Source organism: Bactrocera latifrons, unplaced genomic scaffold (assembly GCF_001853355.1).
Source record: "Bactrocera latifrons isolate USDA-ARS-PBARC rearing strain unplaced genomic scaffold, ASM185335v1 scaffold_79, whole genome shotgun sequence".
In the NCBI taxonomy this organism is placed as follows: domain Eukaryota; kingdom Metazoa; phylum Arthropoda; class Insecta; order Diptera; family Tephritidae; genus Bactrocera; species Bactrocera latifrons.
In genome coordinates this window covers 842,905-868,023 of record NW_017537478.1, presented here as the reverse complement: position 1 = coordinate 868,023, position 25,119 = coordinate 842,905, and the positions used below count along the sequence as shown (strand labels likewise).

At 38.9% G+C, this 25,119-nt stretch overlaps 1 protein-coding gene across 1 annotated transcript in view; it reads right to left on the bottom strand.

Annotated features, from left to right (window-relative positions):
- LOC108976626 overlaps positions 1–25,119 on the bottom strand; it is a 60,894-nt gene that overhangs the window by 10,372 nt on the left and 25,403 nt on the right. Inside the window, exons 3-12 of the mRNA XM_018945853.1 lie at positions 20,092–20,314; positions 18,544–18,810; positions 17,563–18,098; positions 17,278–17,415; positions 17,005–17,139; positions 6,720–7,127; positions 6,317–6,657; positions 1,960–5,075; positions 780–902; positions 67–238 (exon numbers count right to left, since the gene is read on the bottom strand). Coding sequence (XP_018801398.1) covers positions 67–238; positions 780–902; positions 1,960–5,075; positions 6,317–6,657; positions 6,720–7,127; positions 17,005–17,139; positions 17,278–17,415; positions 17,563–18,098; positions 18,544–18,810; positions 20,092–20,314 — 5,459 coding nt within the window. The remainder of the gene's footprint in view (positions 1–66; positions 239–779; positions 903–1,959; positions 5,076–6,316; positions 6,658–6,719; positions 7,128–17,004; positions 17,140–17,277; positions 17,416–17,562; positions 18,099–18,543; positions 18,811–20,091; positions 20,315–25,119) is intronic.

Sequence of the window (25,119 nt, the reverse complement as noted above, 5' to 3'; positions counted from 1 at the left end):
TTAAGGTGTGTAAAAGAGAGAGAGAGAGAGAGATAAAAACGAAAATAGCAATAGAGTTTTGCGAACCTGTCCCCACCAGTGCCGGCTCCGCCATCAGCTAATGCCTCACCGCCATCGGCTTCAGATGACGAACCGCGCGACAGCGCCCCACGTATCTCACCTGGCAGAACTTCTTCACTGCGGTGCACCGTAAATGAGTTCTTACCCTTCTTTCCAAAGCCCATACGTCTTTTACGACCTTTATATATGGTATGTACATGGATAATTGGTAATTTCAAAATGTCGTGCCTTAATTTTTTGTTTTTTATTTATATTTTTTTCTCCTAAAAATGCTGACTGATATGAATTTCTGCAAAAAGTCAACTAGCTTGTGTGTAAATGTTCTCTTTTTAATGTCATTCCTTTAAATATGACTATAAATTACGTAGTATTTACACTTTGACTCATACTAGCGTGTGTATAAATTGATATATAATGAAAACAGAAGGACAGTGTTGCCAAATATAAAAGTAATCAAATCGAATATAATACTATGAAAGTGAAAATGAGAATGTCGAACCAAAGGTACGAACAAATGGCGTCGTGTTCATAAAAATTTTCACTGTTTTCAAATGTTTTATAACTTTGCTTGCTATTACTAAATAAAATTTGCATGAATATCGTTTTCGAACTTTATAAAATGGTTAGTATGAATGTTGTATGATCTTTTACTAAACTGCTGGAGAAAATCTTTGACATGTATAAGCGTGTAACGGTAGTTAAACTGGGCGTGCTCTTACCTGTAGCCGATAATTGCGAGGTGGAGTTGGATTTTTTACCCATACCGCTGCCGCCTTTGGGGGAGCGCTCTTGATCGACGCCGCCCTTTTTGCGATCTGTTGCTGTATCAGATAAGCTGCCATCTGATGGGATAATCACAGGATTAGTTAGTTTACAAATCATTATTATTAAGTAAAGGAAGTATCCAAAACAACGAGTATACAACTACGATATAGAAAAATAAAGTTTAAAAAACTTGCAAAAAAATGCAATTACACTTAAGCGCTCGTAAAAATTAGTCTCCAAAAGGACAATGAATTCGATCTGTTTGACAGAGAAGGCTTTAAAGAGTTTTTGATAAAATTGTTAGAATTTTTTCAATTCTGAAGTATTAGACTCTAAATTATTCTTAACCAGACTGTGGTTCTGTTTGGAAGTATTGGAAGACGGCCTTCTGGTTGGGTATCATTTCAAGCGCCACTGCAGCGGAAATATCTGCATAAATGCTTTATATACCTCACTTTGTTGTCAACCAATAATATCGGTCTATGAATAGTTCAAGAAAATGAGAAGAAGGATTTCATTAAAATACTTATATACATATATATATATATATATATCTTGGAAGTCCTTAACATCAGTCGATTCTTCTCAAATGTAGAATTAGTCTTATCATAAAATATCGTTTTGTATTGCATAAGGCGTATTAAAAATGTGTTCGAGGTTAGAGTAGGTGATGAGACTTATAAATCGCTTCCGTTTTGCGTAGACATCTACAAAGGTCAAAGCCTTTGCTGGGGTAGAGATTCACAGCCTGAAATCTTACTTGACTAAGATCATGACTGGGTTAAAAATTTGGATTCGATCCCTTTACATCGATAGCAAATGAAAATTTATGTCATGTAGAAAGTGGAGGGTAGAGAGACAATGAAGGTAGTCAACCTTTGACGCCAAAGTGCGAAACATACTTCGGACTACTGGTATGAACTGGTGGATTCGACAGTCAAGAAGCGGAAGCTTTGAGATCGCTTACATATAAACATTCATAGCTAACAGTTTTTTGCTTAATTCACATAGTTTAAGGAATGGAATATAAGTCAAAACACATACTACCATAACTGCTAAATACGCACACACATATGTTTACATCTACACGACATTCAGGAAAGAACATACACAGCGACATACATATTAGCTTACCAACTTTCTCATCAACACTCTGACTAAAGTTGGCATCGTCCTTCTTCTCCTCACCACCACCATTTTTGTCTTTGTCATATTCACTGAAGTCGTCGTCCAGCATAGCGTCGATGGCATCCCAATCGATGACGTCAAGCGGTGCATCGGCATCATCCGTGGCAGCGGCATCGCCAGCCGCAGTTGTTGTATCACCAGTATTCGTTGTTGTTGTTGTGGTTGCGGCAGCAGGATTTGTTGTTGAGGTTGTTAAGGTTGAATTTGTTGTTGCCATCGCATTAGTTGTTGTTGTATTCGACGATGATGTGGTTGTGATGTTTGTGGATGTAGTTGTTGTTTGTATGGGAGTTGTAGTTGTTGTTGTTGTTGTTGTTCCGTCAACGTTTACGTTTAGGTTAGCGTCGTTAGTTGTATTTGTATGTTTCAATGAGGCACGTTTAGGTGATGTGGAGTTAGCGACACCATGATGGGAATTTGCAAAAGAGGAAGAAGAAGCATTATTAGAAATATTACCACCGACGACGATATTACCAGCAGCAGCAGTAGAAGAAGCACCACCACCACTACCACTCCCACTACTAGATTTCGTCTGTTGTTCCGCGCCGTATGAAACTTCTTTCCCTTTTTGCCTAACACTACCACCACTACTAACAAAACTATTACTACTTGCATTTGTTGTTGTTGTTGCATAATTACGACTAGTGTGCGAGTCTATATAGGGATCACCGTAATCATCGTATTCGAAATATTCGGGTTGGTCATTGATACTAACGAGATTACTGCGATCACTGCCCGATTCATGCTGTAACTGTTCTACACGTGTACGATGACCACCAGTGGTGGCCATTGATGATTTACTGCGTTTGGAGATAATTGATGATGGATGACGTTGTTGTTGACTAGGTGACGAGCCTGGCCCTACTGAGCGACTGAGATCACGCGGATTGCGTTCATCGCGTGGATCACGTTGATCGCGATGTTCGCCAATTGGTCCCGGTCGTTCGGCGGAGCCTGTACCGTTCATGGATGTTGGTTCGCCACTATGTGGCGGCAGCGTAGCTGACGAATGTGTGGTGGGGTCCATTAACATGGGGTCGTCGTCGTAACCCTCAACGGGTGAGAAATTGTGGGCGTTTTGTGCGCTTGGTGGATGCGGCAGATTGCGACGCCGCTTTTGGTATGGCAGTGCAGCGCCGTAAAGTTTTTCCTGATTGGTGCGCTGTAAATTTAGAGACATATGATTACGTTCGCGGCCATCGAAGCGACGTCGCGGATCGTGAAAAACAGACGGTGCAACACCGCGCCGCGTCCAACCCACATCCGAGTCATAGGTAATAGTAACGATCTTGTCATCAGTGACAAGAAAGTGTGAGTGACTAAGCGGATTGACTGCGTCAACATTGGCACCCATATAAGATTGTCGTATATTTGTCTCGGAACCATAACGACGAGATAGCTCTTCCAGTGGCGGATTATATATCTCGTCTTCGTATCTTATGCGACGATGGCCCCAACTCTTCGCATGCAAATCATCATAATCTAGTGAACGTGATTGGCCCTCATGAAACATTTTTCGCCGATCTAATGTGCCCGTTGGTACGCCAACTTTCGGTTTTTTCAATATCGAAGTAGGCTGCGCTTTCGATTCAGCAATTGGTATAGCCGTTACAAGTGCGTCTTCGCTTAATTGTCGCGACAGACGCAAAACCGATTGTGTGGGCAGTTGAGGTGGCGGTGCCAGTGAGGACTTGGCCTTTTTGTGCGCTGTTGGCGTTGGGGTATGTACGTGATAGGTGGGCACAGCGCCCAAGTCAATTTGTGGTGCGGTAAGACCGCTCACGAAATGCTGATCCACACATTCGCCGCATATTGCTGGATCCATAGTTGGCAGTGAAGGCTCTGACGATGGCTGATACATGGACAATGACGGTCTACGTAGCAGTTGTTCGGCTGTATAAGGATAGGCGACCGGATGATGCTGTGGATGTGGATGGGATTCAGCAATGCAAAATGGATTGTCGCAAGCGCCTATGGCAATGCCGGGTGTGGTGAGTGCAGCATTTGTCGACAGTACGACCGGCTGGCTGCCGTTTTGGCAGTGGCTGCATGTATTGTCATAATGATCACGCACATAGGCAATGTACGATGAGGGCGATGATGATACGGAATGGGCGTGCTGATGCGGCGAATTGACTGCAGCAGCAGTCGGTGTACTTAGTGTAGAGCTTGGGCTATGACGAAATAGATTCACTACTGGCGTGGTGATACGTTGCAAATGATCGTAGAATGGGTAATGGCTACTGGATCCTAAGGAGCTATCACGTGGAAATAACTTGTCAGCGAAAGGACTGAATTCGGCAGCATGAGTTAGAAACTCGGGGAAATGTATGGAATCCGGTATGTGAGGTAAGTATTGATGTGGATGAAATATATGGGGATGTGGCTGTGGATGTGAAAGTGATGGCTGTTGTTGTTGTTGCTGCTGTTGCAATTGTGTGCTGACAGTGTGCGCTGGCGGCGGCAGCGGCGGCGGTAATGTGGATGGAGGTGTAGGCGGTATCACCGTTACGCCCGCCGGCTCCATTAACAACAGACCCGGCTCTGTGCTTCCATCAAGCATATACGGATCCACTATTAAATTGCCGCTATTGTCGGTTATGACGAGTTGGCTTGGCAGTTGTGTTGGTTCATGTAGCTGTTGTAATTGTTGCAGTTGTTGCGGTTGCAATTGTCGGTGTGGTGGTAATAGGTGATTTGTTACGCTTGTACTGAGGATTTTGTGTGGATTGGATGCCGCAACCAAATTAGCCGTGTTCGGCGGCGAATCAGCTGCTGCTAGTTCGGCTAGCTGTTGCAGCTGCTCTAACTGCTCCAACAACAACATCTGTTGTGACGCTGTATTGAGATGTGGCGGTGACTGCCCCATACCGTACAGTGATGGCGCGCCCGTTAAGCTGGTTGATAAAAAATCACAATCATCGACTTCGATCGTATTGGCGCGGTAGCGCTCAAAGAAGCCGCGTCCCCGAGCGTGTGCATGGTGACCGGCAAGCGTGGTGGTGGGGACACTGCCGGGCATTGGGTCGGCGCCGTACAAGCTGCGCCAATTGCGTGGCAAACTTTTGATGGTGTGAAGGACCGATTGTTTGGTTGGGTTTGGGTGATTGCAATTTCGATTTCGATTCACGGTATGTTCATGAAGCCGCGTGTGCATTTGATAACGAGTGTGTATTGTTGGTGGTTGTTTTTTTATGTTGTTTGGATTTTGTATTTTTGCATTTTTTAATAGCGTTGTTGTTGTTTTTTGGTGTGATTTCAATCCGCATGCGCATGCAAGAATGCAAAATGATCGATGAAGGATCATCACGATTGTTTGTTTGTTTATTTGTTGGAATTTGTTGTTTTTGTTAATGTATTTGTTGTTGTTGAATTCGTATSGTTTGCGTTAAAGAGTTAAAATTATGGATTTTGTTAAAAAATTATGCAAATAAGTTTAACATATTGCCATGTAACGGTTGTTCGGTGCGAAGTGGCGTGTTTTGCACGTTGTTTGTTGTTGTTGGTTCACGTCAGTCAGTCAATTTGTGTAGTGTGAAATTATGCAAAAGTTGTTGTGTTCGTTGTGTGTAATCGATAGAACATTTAGTTGTGGTTGTTGTTGTTGTTTTGTTGACATTTTTGGTTGTAGTTTGTTGTTGTTGGCATATATAAAGCAGTTCAACATAAAATTAGCGGGCGTCATTGAAGTGAAGTAGAGTAGATTTTTTGGATTGAGTAGAGTAGAATTAGTTGAGTTGAGTAGTTGAGTTGAGTTGAGTAGTTGAGTTGGGTTGAGTTGAGTTGGGTAGAGTAGGTATGTAGGTATGTAAAAAATAATAAAGTAAAAAAAAAACAAATATTTGTTTGTTTTCCAGCAGAAGTTGCCAAGTGTAAAAAAAAAATGATAATATTGCCAGGGTTGCATTTGCTGGGCCAAATTTTGTCACAACCCAATCGTTTTTGCTTGATACAAGCAAAATAAAATGAAACTGAAGTGTGTAAAATAAATATTGTAAAATTTTTGTACGCATTTGCTTCAAAATTGCGTCTGATTTCGATTAAAAATTAATTCCAAACTTACGAATTTCGGTTTGTAACGGCTGATTGTTCGACTGATTTGAATTGTTTGCTTTTTTTTTAGTTTTTTTATGATTTGGCACGATTTTATATTAATATTTTTTGTTTTGGTTATGGTTTTGGTGCAGAAATTTTGTTTCCCGGCTGTTTACAACAAACACACAGCAACCCAAAACGAAAGCGTTTTTTTGTGGGATACAAGGGAAAAGCCGCTCGGCTAGCAGGCCAATAAGCAGCTACTTACCTCAGTCCACGTGAACCGCGCGGCCGTTCCGATTGTGTAGAGAAGGCGCTCGATGTCACGCTCACCACCGACTCCATATCCGAATCGCCAAATTCACCCATGAAGTCCTTATCGGGTGATAGCGAGTGTCGCGGTCGTGTCCGCGCCTCCATCGATTGCAGATCGCTGTCCGAGAGGCCGGTGTAGTGGCGCTCCCAACCACCCATGCCGGTACTACGGTATGTGGCCTGATGATGAATTTGACGCGTGCGATGACGACCGAAGCGACCGCCACCCGGGCGTTCATCGAACTCTTGACCCAAGCGATCGCGTAACATCGCGCTGCGTGAAGTTTGCGGCACCTAAAATGCAAAGGCAAAAAACAATCGTGTAAAATAGGAAAAATTAGTATTGCTGGACGCACCTGGGGCAGCTGCCGTTTTTTGGGCGAACCCGTCGGTGTGGCTGTTGCGGAACGTGACTGAAAGCGTCCCTGTTGCGCTGTACCAGTGGGGCCGATTGCAGCGCCGCCTAAGCCACCCAAGGGAATACCACCGGCGGTGGCACTTAACGAACTCGCACCACCCGACAGTGAATGCCCGTATGCTGAGCCGCCTGTTGCGTGTATTGGAAGCACTGGATAGTCTATGTAGCGATCGTCGGGCGGCGACAGTGAACCGCGTCGAGGGCTGCTGCTGCGATAATAACTGTGACCGCTGCCGGTCACACCGTGATAGCTGTCAGTCGGTGCGGCGGAATGACTGCGCTGGCTGAGGCTCAAGCCACTGGGACCAGTGATGGCGCCATTGCGACGCAAGTAACCAGTGCTCACCTGCTGTTGGCAAAATCAGTTGTAGCAGCGAAATAATAAATATATATAAAAAGATTATTGTAATGGAAATATGCAAACACGCCTTGTCATATATGAGGTAAGTTAGACGTTTTAGCGCACGCGATACGCCTCACTCGTGCACATTGCAGGGGGGACAATTTTTTCTCACTTATTAACTAAGAAATGTTCTCATTTAACTGAAATTTGAATACTTGAAAAAGTTCTAAAATGTTCAAAAGCAAGCAAAAGTTCATTTTGTTGGTGTGGCATACGTTAAAGGAATCGTAAATTATTGTTGCAATCAATAGTTACACACTTATAAATACATTAACTTACAAAAGAAACTTCTAAAATGTAGTTGAAAAATTCGCACTAAATACAGTTAAATTATATTACAACAGCGTATGGATATTTAATTGTTATCTATATGAAAACTCTACTAGTAAAGGCATACAAATGTGGGCTTTGGTTCAAAGGCTGTAGCGACGCGGCAAATGCAAGTATTCTAATGCGTTGGCGTAATGATTGTGCGTCAGGCTGGAATGTATAAAGTGGCACCTCGAGTTAATGAGAGCGATGATATCTGCTTAAAAAATTATCCTTTAACTACCTAGTTTTAAAATACTGCAAATATATTATTCTATGTCTCTTCTAGGAACATTGTTTTGCTTTCTAATTTAAAGGTTAAATTAGACTCATCATTAGCCACTAGCTCGTACACTTAAAACTAACCAGATTTTATTGGGGTTCAAACGTAAAGTATAAAGAGCGAGACATTTTTGGATCTAGACTTACTTTAAGAGCTTCATAAAGCTAACACGAAAAATTTGATATGTCCTAGCCCTGACTTGGTGTAAAGTGGGTTCAAAATAAAAACCTTACAAAATGTCGTCGGAAAAAATAGGTTTTGTACGGAAAGTAATAGGAGTGATTTTCTTCAGATTGGATGCGGTAAAGGCCTTCCTAGCTAACAAATAAGCGGCTGGTCAGTTGTCGCCGAGTATTTGGAGCGTCAGGACAAACATTTTCGCGAGAGTGTTTCTGTGAGTGGAGTAACCCGAAAATGCAGCGTGCGTTAGAGCAGAGATAAGCGTTAAATTCTGTGTGAAACTCGGTAAATCTGCGACAGAGACTTTTGATGCAATCAAGCAGGCTTACTCACATGCTGCTTTAGCAGAAAATGATGTGTTTCGGTGGCAGCAGGCCTTTTTGGAGAGCCGGCGTCTCCTCGCCAAAAACATGGAAGAATGAGCAAAGTCAAAGTGAAAACGATGCTCATTGTTTTTTTGTTTTTTTTTTTTTTTGCCATCAAAAGCATCGTCCACCATGAATTTTTCCCTCCTGGACAAATCGTAAGCTCCAAGCTTTATGTGGAAGTCCTCAAGAGACTCAAACGAAGTATCAATCGGGCCCGACAAGACATCGCAGTCGATTGACTCACACCTTCTTTCCTGTGAACAGCCCATATATGGCCCGCCGGACGTTTTTGGTTTGCTTGCCCGAAAAGGCCGATGAAAGGCAAGCATTTTGAGACGACAGAGGGGATCTTGGTAGCATACACCTCGACTTACACAGTTATTCCGGAGAATGCCTTCCGTGATGCAAAAGGAGCCTATTTTGAAAGTTTTTAAATCGTTGTAACGATTGGTTCAATAATTTTTTTTTTTAATCGACTCAGTCCTATTACTTTAGGCGCAAACGCTGTAGAAATATTAGTTATAACCCGTGAGAACGTTTTACTGGACGCAGAGATATACACTAGTTCTCAAGCTCTTATAAACTGCATTTTTGACGAAACTATAGGCAATCAAAAGTTTAGACATTAAATTATCTTGTTTAACAGTCGGAATTGCTCTGATATGACCTGACATTGATAGGAGTTGGTAGTTCTATAATTTTTTTCAGTTGCAGTCTGGGCCAGAAGACTTGCGGAAACGCGCAAGTGCTGGTTTTAGACCAACGTTTGTTGAGCTCGCGCCAGGCTTGTGGATGAAATGCCCGAGTGCCCGAAAACAGGGATACACCTGCTTGTTCTCATCCTAAAGGGATTTGGGTAAGGGTGCGAGTTCATCGGATTTATTGTTTCCAAAGATTCTGACTTAGATGTCTTCAATTTATTTATGTGAATATTCCATTGATATTTCTTCAAACCGGTCCATAGGAATGTAAAAGTTATTTTAAAGTTTTTACCAAATATTCTATAAAGGACTTGCCACCAACTGTTTACAAATTTCTACCGTATCGCCTAATTGCTAACCCACTTGGAATTTGATAACAATTGTTAGCCAGTCAGTTTCCGTGACATATGCCTATATCAATATGTCGTGTTATTTATAATTAGTTTATTTTAACTTTCCTAATATTTTTATCGGCCTAATATGCTTATACTGCAATTGTATTTGCATTATATTTTTATTCAAATTTCTGTTTTAAATTGCGACTAGATTTCTAATATTTATATTCAGCTGTCTTAAAGGACTTTAGTTAGAGCGCTGTTGCGTGGCACAAGTAACACACCAATTACATACGCGTATATATGTATGTATTTATTTGTAATTGCTTTCAAACCTGATTGTGGTAACTTTGTCCAATGCCAGATACCGTACGATAATCACGCGATACCATGCCAGCTACACGCTTGCGACCTTGCGGCGACATATCGCGTCTTGAGCGACGCTCATTTAAATCGATCTGCTGTAGTGGTGAATTACGAAAGTTTTTGTTGTTTGTAGCCCAAGTTTGCGTATATATTTAAGTTGACGTAACCGTATATATATATATATATATATATTTATATATACAAAAATGGTTTTAAAATGAAGGCGCATGAATTTTGGTGCAGCGTAGGTGGGGGATTTTAAAACGTTGCAGAATTGGATAATTGTTTGATTTGTCAAATTTTTAGGTTATAGGTGAGCGTGATTATTTCGAATGTCATTAAAAGAGTATGGAAGAGAGAAGAGAAATAAAATAAATAATATAAGTGAGTGAGAGAATTTCGATATAACAATAAAGTCATATACATCAATTAAGCTACTGGAGATAACTATTTTCGGGAATTATTTACAAATGTGGGTACAATTTTCGAATTTTAATGCACACAGGATGGCAAGGAGTAATCTTAAGTTTTTTTTTTCATTTATTCTACTTTTAGAATATGTTATAAAATTGAAGGGGTGTGTACACATGGAGCGGTTGTGGTGGACTATAGTTATATAGTTGTGTACATTTGTATGGGTGTTGGGTGTTTAAGTGGGGTTAGTTGATTAGTTTCAGTGGAACACTTACTATGTGTTAGTCAGGCTTGTGTTCAAACACTTCAACAAGTATGTAGGTATACTATTATTTGTATTTGGGAGGTGTAATGGTGATTTCTGGTGATAACGGGTGATCGGGGCAATGGAGGTTGATAACGGCTGTTGGTATATGAAAGGTTTGCAGATAAGGTGTAATGAAAAACTGTGTCGTAAATCTATTATGGGCGCAGTTTTGAGTATTTTTAAAGCACACATTTAGGCGTAAAGCTAAAACACACATCATTTATGCTAACTATCACACTGAAAGTAGTAATGCAAACTAAATATGATTACGATTACATAACATACATTTACGCATGCAACAATGAACTAATTACAAGTATCAAAAATTACTTCACACGCAGACACAAGTGCGGTCTTAATAATTTTTGCCTGTATAGATATTACTTAAACTTATTTGATCAAACAATATTCGTATGCATGTGTTCTCATTACTCAAGTAATGTGCTTGACATTTCTTCATTCTTGCTTAAATTAAATTGATTGCTTACTTTTCTAGTTAATTACAATTTGCATTCTTAAATATTTATTATAAATTCACATAAATCAGTTCGTTCAACACAAATAATAATACACGCTGTTTTACATTAACAGTTATATATATGTATATAGAAGTATAATATATAACAGCACCTTTCATAAAACCACACATGAATTACGCTTAAAGTTGTTGCTGTTGTAGTTGTAAAACAATCAAAAATACCAAAAGAAATCCACAAAAGTACTCGCAAAAGTTTAGATCTGCAAAGGCTTGTTCAAAAGTAGCACGTCTTCTTTTAAAATACAAGCGCACAGTTAAGAGAGAGAGAGAGAGAGAGCAAGCGAAAGAGCTACAGAATTGCATTTACAAGCGCGCTTGTATTTCGGTGTGTACGTGCCTGCGTGTATTTGTGTGAAAACATCGGCAGCCAGTAAGGAATAGAGAGTTCGTGCGTTCGTATGCCTGTAGACGAGCATAAAGGCAGTAGAAAAGCTAATGCAAACATTTGTAGAAAGCCTGGCTTTGAGAGAAAATCGTTTATACAACACCAATCAGAAAAAAAATTACTAATAAGAAAATGTATTTAATTTACTCTTATTATTTATATATGTATATAATGCATATAAATGTATATACATATGTAAATATAGTTATGCATTGCGAGAGCGACGACAGATAATTGTATTTTTAAATTGGGAATGAAAATGACACATTCGCATCAATGCGCTCAGAAATGTTTGTTTGGTGGATGTAATGATGTTTACTGATGACGGTTTTTGACGGATTTTGAGAATGGGCGATAGGTCAGACTTTTAATGCGCAGTTGAAGTTTCTAGAAGGTGGTGAATTTCGAAAAACTTCAACTTACATTATGCTCGGAATGAAATCTATATCTGCGGCTTATTAATTGTATTATCGAGATTGAGACCTCAATGCCGCATGCTATAATGTGGTATACATACACTGTTAAACAGAAGTTAAGATCCGATTATTTTAATCGAAACTCAACATTCAGCTAAAGAGGGAAATGAAAAGCCAATAACAAATGGAAGAAAGAAGAAAAAATGTTAAATTCGCTGCTATCGAAGCTATAATACCCATCACATCTATACAAGTTTCCTTACAAGAATTTTATTCAGTTGTATGGCAGCCATGTTTTGCCGTGACCCAGTATAGACGGTTCCACCAAATTAATATCCTCTTGAGGAGAAAATTGCAGTTAGAAAACCCAAAAACTGAGTCACTAAGTCTCGTATTTACAGACAGATGGATATGTTTACACCTTATTGTGTCTCCCATGCATGCATTTGATAATTAGAACTATATGTTAGCACTGGGATTCGCAGTGGCTAGGGGCGTCTCTGGGTTAAAACTTTGGAAAGAGTCGGCGTAGCCATGCACTCTAATAGGTTTAATGTACGACACACATCTTCTAGACCACTAAAGCTGCAATATTGACACTGTAAAATTAGTTGAAATTGGAGAATAACTACGTCCACTCCCCATAAAACGGTACTGTTAAAAACTACTAAACTACGATGGGCGTGGCACCGCGTGGTAAAACCGCACATCTCGGGACCTGTCTGGCCGATTTCCACTACATTTGGTACATGACTTTCTTCTTACAACCTTATCACATAGTGCGAAAATGAGCAAACCACGCCTACACTCCAAATTGCACAACTTTAAATTCCAACATCAATCGATATAACGGCATAAAACAAGGCACTAATAGCTTTATTAAAGTATGCCATCTTATGGCCAAAAATTGTTCAAATCCATGATAAACTGTTCAAGCCCGCAAATATCGGAATTGTGGACTCATGTATCTATAGTTCAATTTTGACCGAAATTTTCGGACAATGTGATTTACGTATCAAAAATGAGTTTAATCCGGTTAATATTTCCCTGAGCCCCCATACACCTATTGCTTAAAACGATTTTCGAACTTCCGGGTGACTTCATACCGCACATGTCGGCAAATATGTGAAAATGAGAGAGCATGTTTTGCTCATAACAGTGTATCTTTGTGCCCAAAATAGATAAAATTGGGGCAAAGCTTGACTGAGCCCCCATTTAACTAATATCAAGGCTTCACGAACATCGGGATGAATTTACTGCATATCACTGGCGATTGCATGTGAGGTACCTTAACAAAACCCAGGGAACATTTTTTTAGTAAGTGGCATTGTAATAGTATGTGATATTTGCAAAGATAGAGTATGCCCAAATCTCATATTTTCCTGAAGAAATTTTTTAGTTTTTGATTTTTACAAGTTGTAAGAGTATAATCCTTATATGTTATGTATTCTATTGAAAAGGAAGCGGCAAGTTGGAACAGACAATATTCTTAAACTAGAACAAACAGTTCGCAATATTTAAATGTTGATTTGAATTTTTCATTATGTCGCCAATTGTGTTGCGCTTGAAGTTAAACCAACTGATCTTGTTGTTTACTACATACATATAACCGACTAAGTCACTGCAATGTTTTAATCAAAGCTGTCTGTCGCATTCTATAGGGCTTTTATCCGAATTATTGTTAAAAACACGAAATGCTTTCACAAAGCTTTTGCAAAGCTTTCACAAACTATTGCTGAAAAGTCTTTCTAAAATCTTAATAGAACTGAGCTTTCTAATTTGGCAAACACCTGTTTGTGACTTAAAAGCTTTCACCGTTTAACAATATATGTATGTATTTGTGGGAGTATACATGCGATTTCCAAAACAAAAGAAAAAGTTGTGGATGATATGCAGTTATGGAGCGAAATGTAAATGATGTAAATATGTACATTTGTTCACAATTTAAAGTAGTTCTTGGAAAGCAAAGAGTTATCATAAGATTGTTATATGATATAAGTGTATGTATATGGAGGAAATGTGTAATTTCGTTTGTGTGCTTTTTGTAAAGCTTTTTGTTGTATTCTTATGTGTTGTGAATGTTTGTTACATTACTCCATTATACTCAACAGAAAAACATAAAGTATTTTTCACAATTCGACTTATGTAGTTCTTAATAATGCGTTGTCTGATGGATTTCATTGTGTGTGTGTGTTACCTCTGGTGGTGGACTTGATGAGCTGCCCAGTGAGGATATGCTTGCCCCATCACGCCCCGGCGTCAGTCCATCGATGTCACATTCAGACGTCGCATCGGAGTCGCTAAGACGTGACATTGTGCTGGGTGGTGATAAATGATCTGTCGGTGTCAAAATCATAATGTCCACTTCACTTTGGTCGTCGTGATGCAACTATGATGGGATAGGAAAGGGAGAGGGCGGTGTTTAGTTGACATACATACATAAAATGGAAGGTGCTACACATATACCATATAAGTTTTTTGAAAGTATATGCGAATACGTGCGTTTGTTTTTAGTTTTATATGAACTCACTTGTATTCTTGTATTTGCATATACTATACGCTTACATACCAATAAAACGGCTGTCAGGCGTCAATAAAATTTTGGGTGCGTGTGTCTCAATTTTAATGTGCTCAATGTGGTATGAAATGCTGGAGTATGTGTGACATTTTCGTGAGAGATCATCAATCATTTATAGCAGTGGCTTAGAAGCCACACTATTACTTTTCTAATAATATGTGTTTTTTAATTTTGTTTTTTGAAAATATTAAAAAAAAAAAATATTTTTCGTTTATGAAATTTTCTCCAACAAAACCAGCTTAGCAAATAGCAACTACCTTAATGTCCTTATTATTTTATGAATACAATTTCGATTGTTGGTCCGAAAGTGAAGGCTTGATTGATTTTTTAACACACACACACACACACAAATTCGATTACAGTAACTGCTTGAAGAGTACAAGTCTATATTAGACTCAGAGAGTTGCAATGAGTATGATTAAGCTGGACAAAACACTCGTGCCGAGAACACAATCAAATTAATTCGGCTTATCATACTCCTCCAAGTTTTCAACGGTTCTTTAACCAGAAAAAGTGATAGCGGAAAATGGTGCTGAAAAATCAAAATCTGGTATGAGACAACTCTTTTTCTTTCTCTTGTTGTCTCCCTCTCTCTTATTTCAAACTCTTTGGAAGTTATTAGCAACGAAACAGTCTAAACACAGGACCTTTAGAGGCGTTCTCTGAAATTAAATGAATATAAGCCAGATCTCGTGAAGCAAGTTGCATAGTTGTAGAGGGTATCGCAAAAGTAACCCTCCTATAAGAAGATGCTATAAACTTTGCAATTGACCTCTAATGTCAGTTCTGTTTTGACATTTGTGTGGTAAACACATGCACAATACACGTAAATAAACAATGATACGCTACACTGCTTCAGAAAGCGGGTTATTGGTGACTATTTATTTGACCAATAATGGGTCGGCGACTTTGGTAGAACGTGAATTTTATCGCAGATTTCCTGGCCGTCCGACGCCTACTGGTGAAACACTGCGACGTTTAGCCGCTCGCCTCGAAGAGACTGACACAACACGAGATGCTGCCAAGCGTGGCAGACCCCGCGGATGTCATGGAAGCGCCGTCGACATCGACCAGACGACTTGCCACGAATTAGGTATCATTCGACGGTGCTTACAGCGAGTTTGGTACAAGATTTGATTATGTTTCCGTACAAAGTCCAGACGGTGCATCAGCTGTTAGCTGCTGACCGCCAATCGCGTCTAATATACGCTCAAGCCATCCTTAATCAGCGCCAAGAGGAAGATGATTCTTCATCAAAAATAATAATAATAATAAAAGTACGTAAATAAGCAAAATTTACGCTTCTGGGGCACTGAAAATCTGCGTATAACCTACGTAGAGCCATTACACCCGCTCAAAGTCACTGTATCAACAATTGTTCAACAGGACGATGCAACGGCACACACTGCACGTGCCACAACCGATATGCAGGAGGATGAAATTCTCGGGCGCCTAATCTCCCGTTTTGACGATTTGCACTGCCCAACAAGATCGCATGATTTGACCGCTCCATTTCTTTTTGTGGGGCGTTTAAAATTGCGGGTTTATATCAACAATACTCAGACTCTTGCAGCTCTTAATGACAATATCCGTCAAGAATGTGAGGACCTATCGCCGGAAATTCTGGCCAAAGTGATGGAAAATGCCATAAAAAGGGCTCAAATGACAATCAACTGTGGCGGCGGTCATTTACATGATACCATATTCTCGACTTGATGTAAAAAAAAATTTAAAAGACCAAATAAAAATAATCCACAAGCAGAATAAAAGTGTTTCATTTCTTGTTTTTTTTTACATCTGAAGGTTATTTTCTGAAGCAGTGTCACGAGAGACATTGATTGAGAGGAAACCTCTTAAGTAAAATTTATATATGTGTAACTTGGATTTAGGTTTCAGTGTCATTCGAGAGGGAGCTCAAAACTGAAATACAGATTATTGGAAGATGCAGGTTTTATTATTTTTTGAGAATGAGGTAAATTTTGCAGAATATGAAAAGAAATAACCATTCAGTAAGAAACATATGTTCGGGTCTTTTTTTTAGAATCAAACGAGTTTAAGTTTCTTGAAAGAGAGTATATGAAACTTGCTGTCTTGTGGAAACTTGCTGGCGACAAGCTTATTCTGCATGCGAGAGCTAATTGTGAACCTTTTTTCTTTTGCGCACTGTATGATTGAGAAATAAAATTTGAGCACGCAGGAACGTAAATTTTTTTAGTATTTTGTTTAAGCAGCCATTTTTAATGTTACTCAGACACAGTTTCAACTTTGGTAAGTACAATAAAGAATTTAGCGTAAAGTGCGATGTATATATTCCATGCTTTCCTGTCACCATTCGCATTACTGATGCTACCTGATCAACGAGGCAAACACAGTTGTCAAAAAACTGTATGTTAAACTGAATTAAAGTATATAACTAATTACTAAAAGTATGTATGTATGTAATATACAAAAATGTGTAGATTCTAAAACACTTAAGCATATTCCTGTGGTGTACAATGTTTTCAGTATTGTATTACTATTTGAATAATTTTTGTTGTACACAGCTGTCAACATTGACACTTGGCAATGCTAACATCGGCCACTAGTTTAAACGAGTATAAAGTAACTGTAATAAAACGAGCGGTATAAATTCACACATACGAGATACGAAGTGTCCTGGTGGGGCTGCAGCTGATACCATTCCGCTTCGTCGTCGAGCACGTGATGCGCCAAATCAATGACCACTTCGCCGATAAAGTCATTGGCCCCATAGCGCACATAATCCCACAGCGTCACCTGATAGAAGCGGCCAGCGAAAGCACACGTTACATTAAAATGAAATTCACAAAAAAAAAAATAAATAAATAAAATAATAATAATAATAACAATTTGCATAAATAAAATGAAATTCGAATTGCAACAGCGTTTAATTACTTCGAGTAAACGACCGGTGAGATCGGAACGCCTTAAGCCTGTGTAAACGAACGTTTGACCCCAGCGCGGTTCGCATGTAGTCGCTAAAGTTTTGGTGCGTCTTTTCGATTTTGTACCCCGATCGGGTAGAAGGAACACCTAGTAGTGTGATAAGGAAAATTTAGATACGGTTAAGCACTGGCGTTTATAGGTATAACGTGGATTATAGTTATATTATTTAAAGATATTTTGTTGTTATGTGGCATTCATTCTTTATCCTGGCTTTCGCAGCATTTCTACACTCACTTTTGCATAAGGATTGCGAGCGGCGCCGCTCTGACGCAGCGTTAGACCGGTCGCACAGACGATAGTAACTATCAGCTGCAGGGTATTCTGATCGTAGCCGAGTTTCATCTGCAGGCGGCCCTCGACGGCCATGGACAGCACATGCGCCACACCCACTGTGGGCAAGTGGTGGGCGGCGACATGCGGATGCGTATGCGATGGCGGTGGTGGCTGGTGGTAGTGATGATGGTGGCCCTCCGTCGTCGTTGTAACTGTAGTACCGACTACTGTTGCACTGGCTGTGTTCGCGACGTTCGCTCCGTGCCGTTGTTGTTTTTGTGGTTGTTGTTGTAGCGGATTTTGCGATTGCTGCTTCGATTGTGGATGCGTTGGTTGCTGCTGATACGTACCGGCGTCGCCGCTGTAGCCACGTTGTTGCACATTCGTCTGCCGCAATGTGTGCGCACCGCCGCTAGTGGCGTGTAAATCGGGCGAACCGGGCGATGTGATTAGTACGCTCGGCTTGTCGCGATGATGTTCGATTGCCGCTGCGGGCGCTGTTTGGGGAGAGTGTTGGAATAAAGTGATATAATTAGAATTCAAAATATATTTGGTAAGTGATATAGTCTAGTGCAAAGCAATTGTTTGTGGTAGCGTGGAATTAGGTATAAATAGTTTGCTGTTGCTGCAAAGGCTTACACCTCATATGCATATCTAACTGCTTAAGCTGCAAACACGCTCAAATACCAGATATCTTCGGGTGTTTAGTGTTAAATGACAGTGAGATGTGTGCTTTATTCGCAGATGACGGATAACTGAGTTGGTAACTCATATGATATATTGGTTTATGTGTCTATTTATGATTATAACGCTACTGAGTGGAATATTATTGCGACTAAGTAAACCAAAACTTTTCGTAATAGAACTTTGGTACTTATAAATTATCTATATAACACTAAGATTATTATTTTTTTTTTTTTATATTTAGTTGGTGCTGTGTACCTTTTCGTGTGTAATAGCGTCCGCCGCTGCTGACCACAGCACTACTGGCAATGGTGCTCGCGAGACATTGATTTTGCACTGTCACACCTTGTTGCTGCGGGGCGCCTACTTTACGTTTGGCATTGTTTTCACCGGCATTGGCGGGTAGAGCTCGCGAAACCACCAATTCGACCTGCGCGTCCAAGCGACTTTCGTCAATTATCTGATAAACCTCGTCGGCACACTTATTACGCAGCACTCGACCGTTCCATTCGATGATTTCGTCGCCTGATGCAAATGAAATACAAATGTGATGAGAGAGATAGAGACAGAGAGAGAGAGAGAGAGAGAGAAACGAGAGATAGAAAGATGGCGTTGTAAAATATAAATGCGTGCAAGTGTTAATGAATGGCGTATGGACTGTGTACGATGCGCTATTTCCGTACTTGGTGTCTTCGAGCGCGTCTCTGTTTTCAAAAATCTTACATGTGAATGAAACAACAAAGTTAACGAGTTGAATTCGATACAGGATAGCGTGCGGATACCTCTTTAAAGTGATCGTAGTTTTGTCAATAGCTCAAATGATAAAATACGGTTAAAAAGAAAAATGCTAGTTTGCAACTTCTGGTAGAAAAATGGTTAAGTTAGTTCGATTCACTACTATCCAAGGTTTGCCGCGCTATAGACAACAGCTGTTGTCCTCAGGAAAAATGTACTTATTGGGTGCTTTTCGCTTAAGCATTGCTTAAGCAATTTCCATTTGGATGGCAATTTAAGAGTATTGTTTATAATATATTTTCTGGATGAAAAAGATAACTTCCTTGACTCTTTAGATAAAATAAGAATTTTATAGTCAATATATAGTATGATTTAGACGTCTCAAAGAATAGTTTTTATGTGTAAGCTGTTGGAAAAGTCTAGCGGAGTCAAAAACTTCAAGTAGAAGTCAAAAGCTTTTGATCATATGGAATACTATTTTGAAATATTTTCTTTTTTAAACAGTTTAAAAGCTGCTGGTTTCTTTCAAAACCCTAAAACCTGGTCTAGTATTGTAATGTTTTGTTGCAAAGGCATTTGCGACCACGTAGAAGATTATAACCCTGTAATCAGTACCGTGGAGTGAAGAATGTAAAAAAGTTGTGAATGTTAAGAATGTCACAATCTCTATGATATATGTATATCTTATCTCTGTGATATGTTGCCTCAACTTCATTTAAGGCTGATCGGCGACTGCTGAATTGCCATTTGAACCAAGGAAGTGAAGTGCACTCTTAGAAGGAGATGCGAGTTCTGGAGTTTCTACGATAAATATGGAGACTATAATTTCTCTCATGACTACTTCTTGATGTTCGATTAACATTCGACATACATATCTAGAACCCTTGACTTTATATCATATTTTTCTAAGATTGTTATCCTCATTGTGTTAAACATTGATTGCTTAATGGAATAATTACTTTTCAAGCAAGGTAAATCCGGATTTTCGCGAGTATGTGCTTTCAAAATGTACTGTGAAAAGGTCATGCATGCTCATGAGTGCGTGTCTGCTATGTATGTTACATTGTTTACCTGGTCGTATATGTCCTTCAACATCGGCTACCGAACCGCGCTTCACCTTTTCAACGAACGCACCGCAATCGGCTGACTTATTGTGCGCGTCCGCTGCTGCTGTCGGCCGTTGACCGCCCACAACTTTCAAGCCGAGAATATCCTCACCATCGTAGTACTTTCGCAATATCATACGACCAATTAGGCACGAATTATCCGTGGATATTTGCCAATTCACCGGTTGCTAATAGTTTTGTAATTTTCAAATTTTTTGTTTTGTTTTAAAAGTGTTAACGGTGTTCGTAGATATACGGTTGATTGGACGGACGTTTGAACAGGTGATGTATATATATATATTTTATTATGATGATTGTGTTGGTGGAGTGCGTTGATGGAGTGGTACGGGTGTGACCAATCATTTACGTTTAGTTACATTTTTCATTGTTTTTGATTTTTTTTGTGGGTAGGAGTAGGTGGCGGAGATGGAAGTTGCATAAAACAGGGTAAATAAAAATTTTATGAATATTGTTGCATTGAATTTGTAAATATTCGTTATTATAAATTGTTAGTACGTAAAGGAATTTAAGTTTTTTGCGTCAATCAGTAATGCTGACTCTTACATTATGCTTAAAGTTGATACTGTACTAATAGTAGTTGGGTGTTTGGTAGCTTTTCGCTATCTACACTCAATTTGTAGTTGTTTTTATATATACATAGGCACACTTTTGATCAATTAATTTACAAATAGAGTTAAGAGACAATAAAATTTACTTAAACGCTCAGTTGACTCAATGCATATGCAATACATTCTTGGTATAAATGCTTTTTTTACATAGATACATATAATTTCACGAATGTATTAGTACAATTAGTGGTAAGCATAGAGTTTTCACTACAATATATAGAAAGGAATTTTTCTTTACATTTCCTCAATACAATAAATATTTGCCTAAAAATAGAAACTCATTTCAGTTTGCTTTGTTTTATTAATGAGAACACATACATATATAATGAAATCAGGCTTCAAAATTCACCTTAAATGTACATAGTAAAAAGTATGCAAAGGTCTGTGGTACGCTTATTGCGTGACATATTTTTATAGCATGCGATATTTGTGAAAAAATGAAACAGACAAAACATATACTAACAACAATATACTATAACAATAATGCGGTGGGTAGGAGATGTATTCGCATAGATAAATATATATCAACTTGTGCACCGTTAAAAATGTTTATAAATATATATAGATTATAGATGTATGTATATTTTAAAATAAATATGCATATGTGTGCTGAAATAACAAAAATTGTGAACTGACTTTTGCTACTTTTGCTTTGTAGTTTTTACAGTGTGTTGCAGGTTTGATAATGTGTTGGTTGGCTTCAATTATTGTTGGCTAACTAACACTTAATATTAAAGTATATAATACGATTTTCTAAATCATCTGATCGGCCTTCAAACAGCACAAAAATCTAGTCAATGAGATGATTTAAACATTGATTCATTGCATACAATTCGCTATTTGGCTATTTGGCAAACTTTTACTCAGCTTAGTATGCAAAGCGCGAGAGAGAGAGAGAAAGAGATAATCAAAAAGCGTCTAAAAAAAAAAACAAATGGATGTAATGAGAATATATAAAATTATAATTATAGTGCCTTACAGGAAAATTTGCTTTCTATGACAGTAAAACATTTCTGTTCTGTGCCGAATTACTCCTTTTTCTCTACCTTCACAGATAATAACAGATACCTTCTATCCATAGAACTTTCAAAAAAAAAAAAAAAAAACAACAAAAAAAAAAAAAAATAATTGTAGAGTGCATAGTTTTCTATACAAGTACATACATCATTCCGATCGTTCAGTTTGTTTGACAGCTATCTTGGTGAGAAAAGGGCGGATGCAAAATTCCAGATCGATATATCAAAAACTGAGAGGAAAATGGGCATATAGTAAAAACGACTTGGCTCATCATGGTGTTATAATCTTAATGGTTAAATTTAATATATCCAGCTCAAATATGAAAACGAGATCATTGAAAATTATGTATAGAATGGTGATATTTACCTTTACCGTTTCAAAATTATAAATGAAAATAATCGGTTTAGTATTACCAATAGATAAAATAAGTGATTGGATCGTGCTAGTGATGCTTGAGCGTCATACTCTGAATGTGATTTACAGGCATGCATATTACAAAAATACTCTGACTATACTTTGATTTGATGAAAGTAATTCCTTTCCTGATTTCTACTATTTAACCTCTAAATATGCTGTGTACCAACTAGGAATTCAAGAGCTTGATCTTTAACAACGATTTCTCAGATCAGCAGCAACAAATAATAATTATCGAAAACGGCTAATAAGCAATAGCTCCGCTAATTTATTAGTTGAAATTTTCTAATTTACCGTTATTTTATTAGCTGAAACATGCGATTTGAAAATACGAGCATTTTTTACTGTAATTAGTAAGCAATTAGTGAACATGGTTGTCAATTAACTAAATGTTCAATTAACTTTGAATCATCTTGATTGAATGCAATAGCTGCATTATTGATTTTTTAGAGTTTGTTTTATATAGAATAAAGCCTACTGAGAATGCTTTTGAGTGGCCTTTATTTTAGTTAATAAGAATATTAGTCACACGCATACTTTTTGAAAAAATCAGCTAATTTACCAAATTAAATTACATCGGTGTTTGATATGCATACCTTATTTTTGAACATTTCAAACAGTTCGGGAGCAAAAACCAATATTTTTAATTATATTTCTCATATATATTTCATATACATATAAGCTTCTAGTAAAATATTTTAAGCATATATGCAGTTATTTGTGGTTACATCGTGCTATAGTATATTTACTAACATTACAGATTAATAAAGAAAGAACAAGACAAAAAAGCAGGCATGAAATCAACGCCTACCAAATTCCAGCACGGTGGAGAAAGCAAATAGACTGAGCACAAACACAGATTTCGACTAGAAACAATGCAAATTAACATGTAGTTGTGTAAAGTATATCTGAATGATTGTATTTATATAAGTAAAAAATAACTCAAAAGTTTACTGCTTTCATTTCAAATGGAAATAAAACAAGAAGTTGTGAAATAAGAACACGTTAAACGGACTTCTCAATGGAGAGGAACAAGGTTTACATTTCGCTCAAGTTCTCGATAATTGGAAGGTCTTCAGTTAAAAAAACGTTAAAATAATATAAATGTGTCACTGTTTATAACGACACATTAAGTACAAACACAATGAAGAGATAACRTTTCAAATAACAGTTTAAGTATTTTGGGTTGGGTTGGTAGGAGTTTTGAGCAGACAGAGAGGTACTTTCATGAGTCCGTTGGCAAGTTAGGCGACAATAATTTATACACAGAGCAGTAATTCTACCTTTGGCCCATCGCCACGATTTGAGTCTTCGCTACTCGTGAATGTACTRCACGTATCGATGCCAGAATCCTTAGTTGCCGAATCTTGACTACCCTGCCGTTCAGCGTCCCAACGTGCCCAATCGGCAACCGCATCCGAAATGCTWATCGTATTGGCAGTGTTTGCGTTTGCGCCCAATTTAGCGCTGGTCAGTATAGTGGCGGCACCTACGTCCACAGCCGTTGATGGTAAGATTTGCGTTACTGGCGGCAATGAACCGGATTTTGTTGTGGTGGTGTTTAACAGTGGTGGCTCATCATGCCCATCAAAGCGTACCGTTTTCTTTATTCTACGCTCCGTATATCGTCGCGAGTCCTGTGCCGCATTTGTCGACATAACTGTCTCATCCCAATAGGGGTCCGCCATTAGCGTACGATCGCGCCCGAGGCTACGTGTTGCCGCAGCACCAATGCGACGGGCACTACCCTCTTCACCGCGTGAACCACCGCCGCCAACTGTGATGCCAAACCGATCGTAGGCGCTTGTAGGCAGTGGCTTATCATCGATGACAATTTGTGGATTAGAATGGTGATGTTGCTGCTGTTGTTGAGACTGTTTCTGGTGGTGGTAGCTACCGGCACTGCTGCTGCTACTGCTACCACCGCCACCTGTAGTTGCCGTAGCCGTGGCTAAAGTTGGCGCACGACGCGCTGTATATGCTCCACTGTTGGCGTTCACCGGCTGTCGATCGTGATTTGTGCGATTATAGACGTTCTGCTGCTGCACATCCAGTCGTGCGGTGCGCGTCAGTGGATAGCGTTCGAGTCGTTCACGATGCAAATCGTAGCGATCGCGATCGGCTGACGAGTACAGACGATTTGTGGTRGTCAAGCGATAGTCGTTAGCGCCATAAGAGTTCGTCACACTTAACAGATCGCGCTCGTTGAGACTGCGCTGTTGCCTCCAAGGTTCGCGTAAATTGCCTGTAGAGTGAAATTTTAAGTGGTTTATGCTAAATGGTTGTTCTTGCTGTTATAAAGTAAATAGCCGTGGGAAAAGTGTTAAATGGTAGAGTTGAAACGGTAGTTTCTCATCGGTTTGTTATCACCTTCGCCCGATTGATTCGGCTAATATCGATGTTATTTTCGTAGTACTATGAAAAAGCAAGAACACAAAATCAAAACTGTTTGCCAGAATTTGTTAAAGTATATTTACTTTATAGCGAAAACCAAACCTAATCTCAATAGACGTATGTTTATATAATTTAAAGAGGTGGAAAAATAACTATTTGCCGCAAGAAATCAAAACTGTTTTTAAACACTTCGTATTCGAACAAATGCGCGGCTATTATAAAAGCAATGCATGAGATTGTCGGCTCCGAGAAAGAGAGAATCATTTACATCGTTTGTTGTTGCCTTTAGTACGATGAAGTTAACTTAAGAGCGTAGTCTGTTATTTTTTTTGGCTCAGTTTTGTATTCCAAATCAGATTGAAATTGCTTAGAAAATTAAAATCTATTAGAGTTTAGTACTAAGAGACAATTTTTTTTGTTTAATTGTGGACTGTTGTGCTTTTATATCAATCGTATATTTTATTATTGAACTTAAGATATTTCATAGTGGCGATCGATTTTGATACATACACTAAGAAGCAAAGAAAATGGGTCTGGTA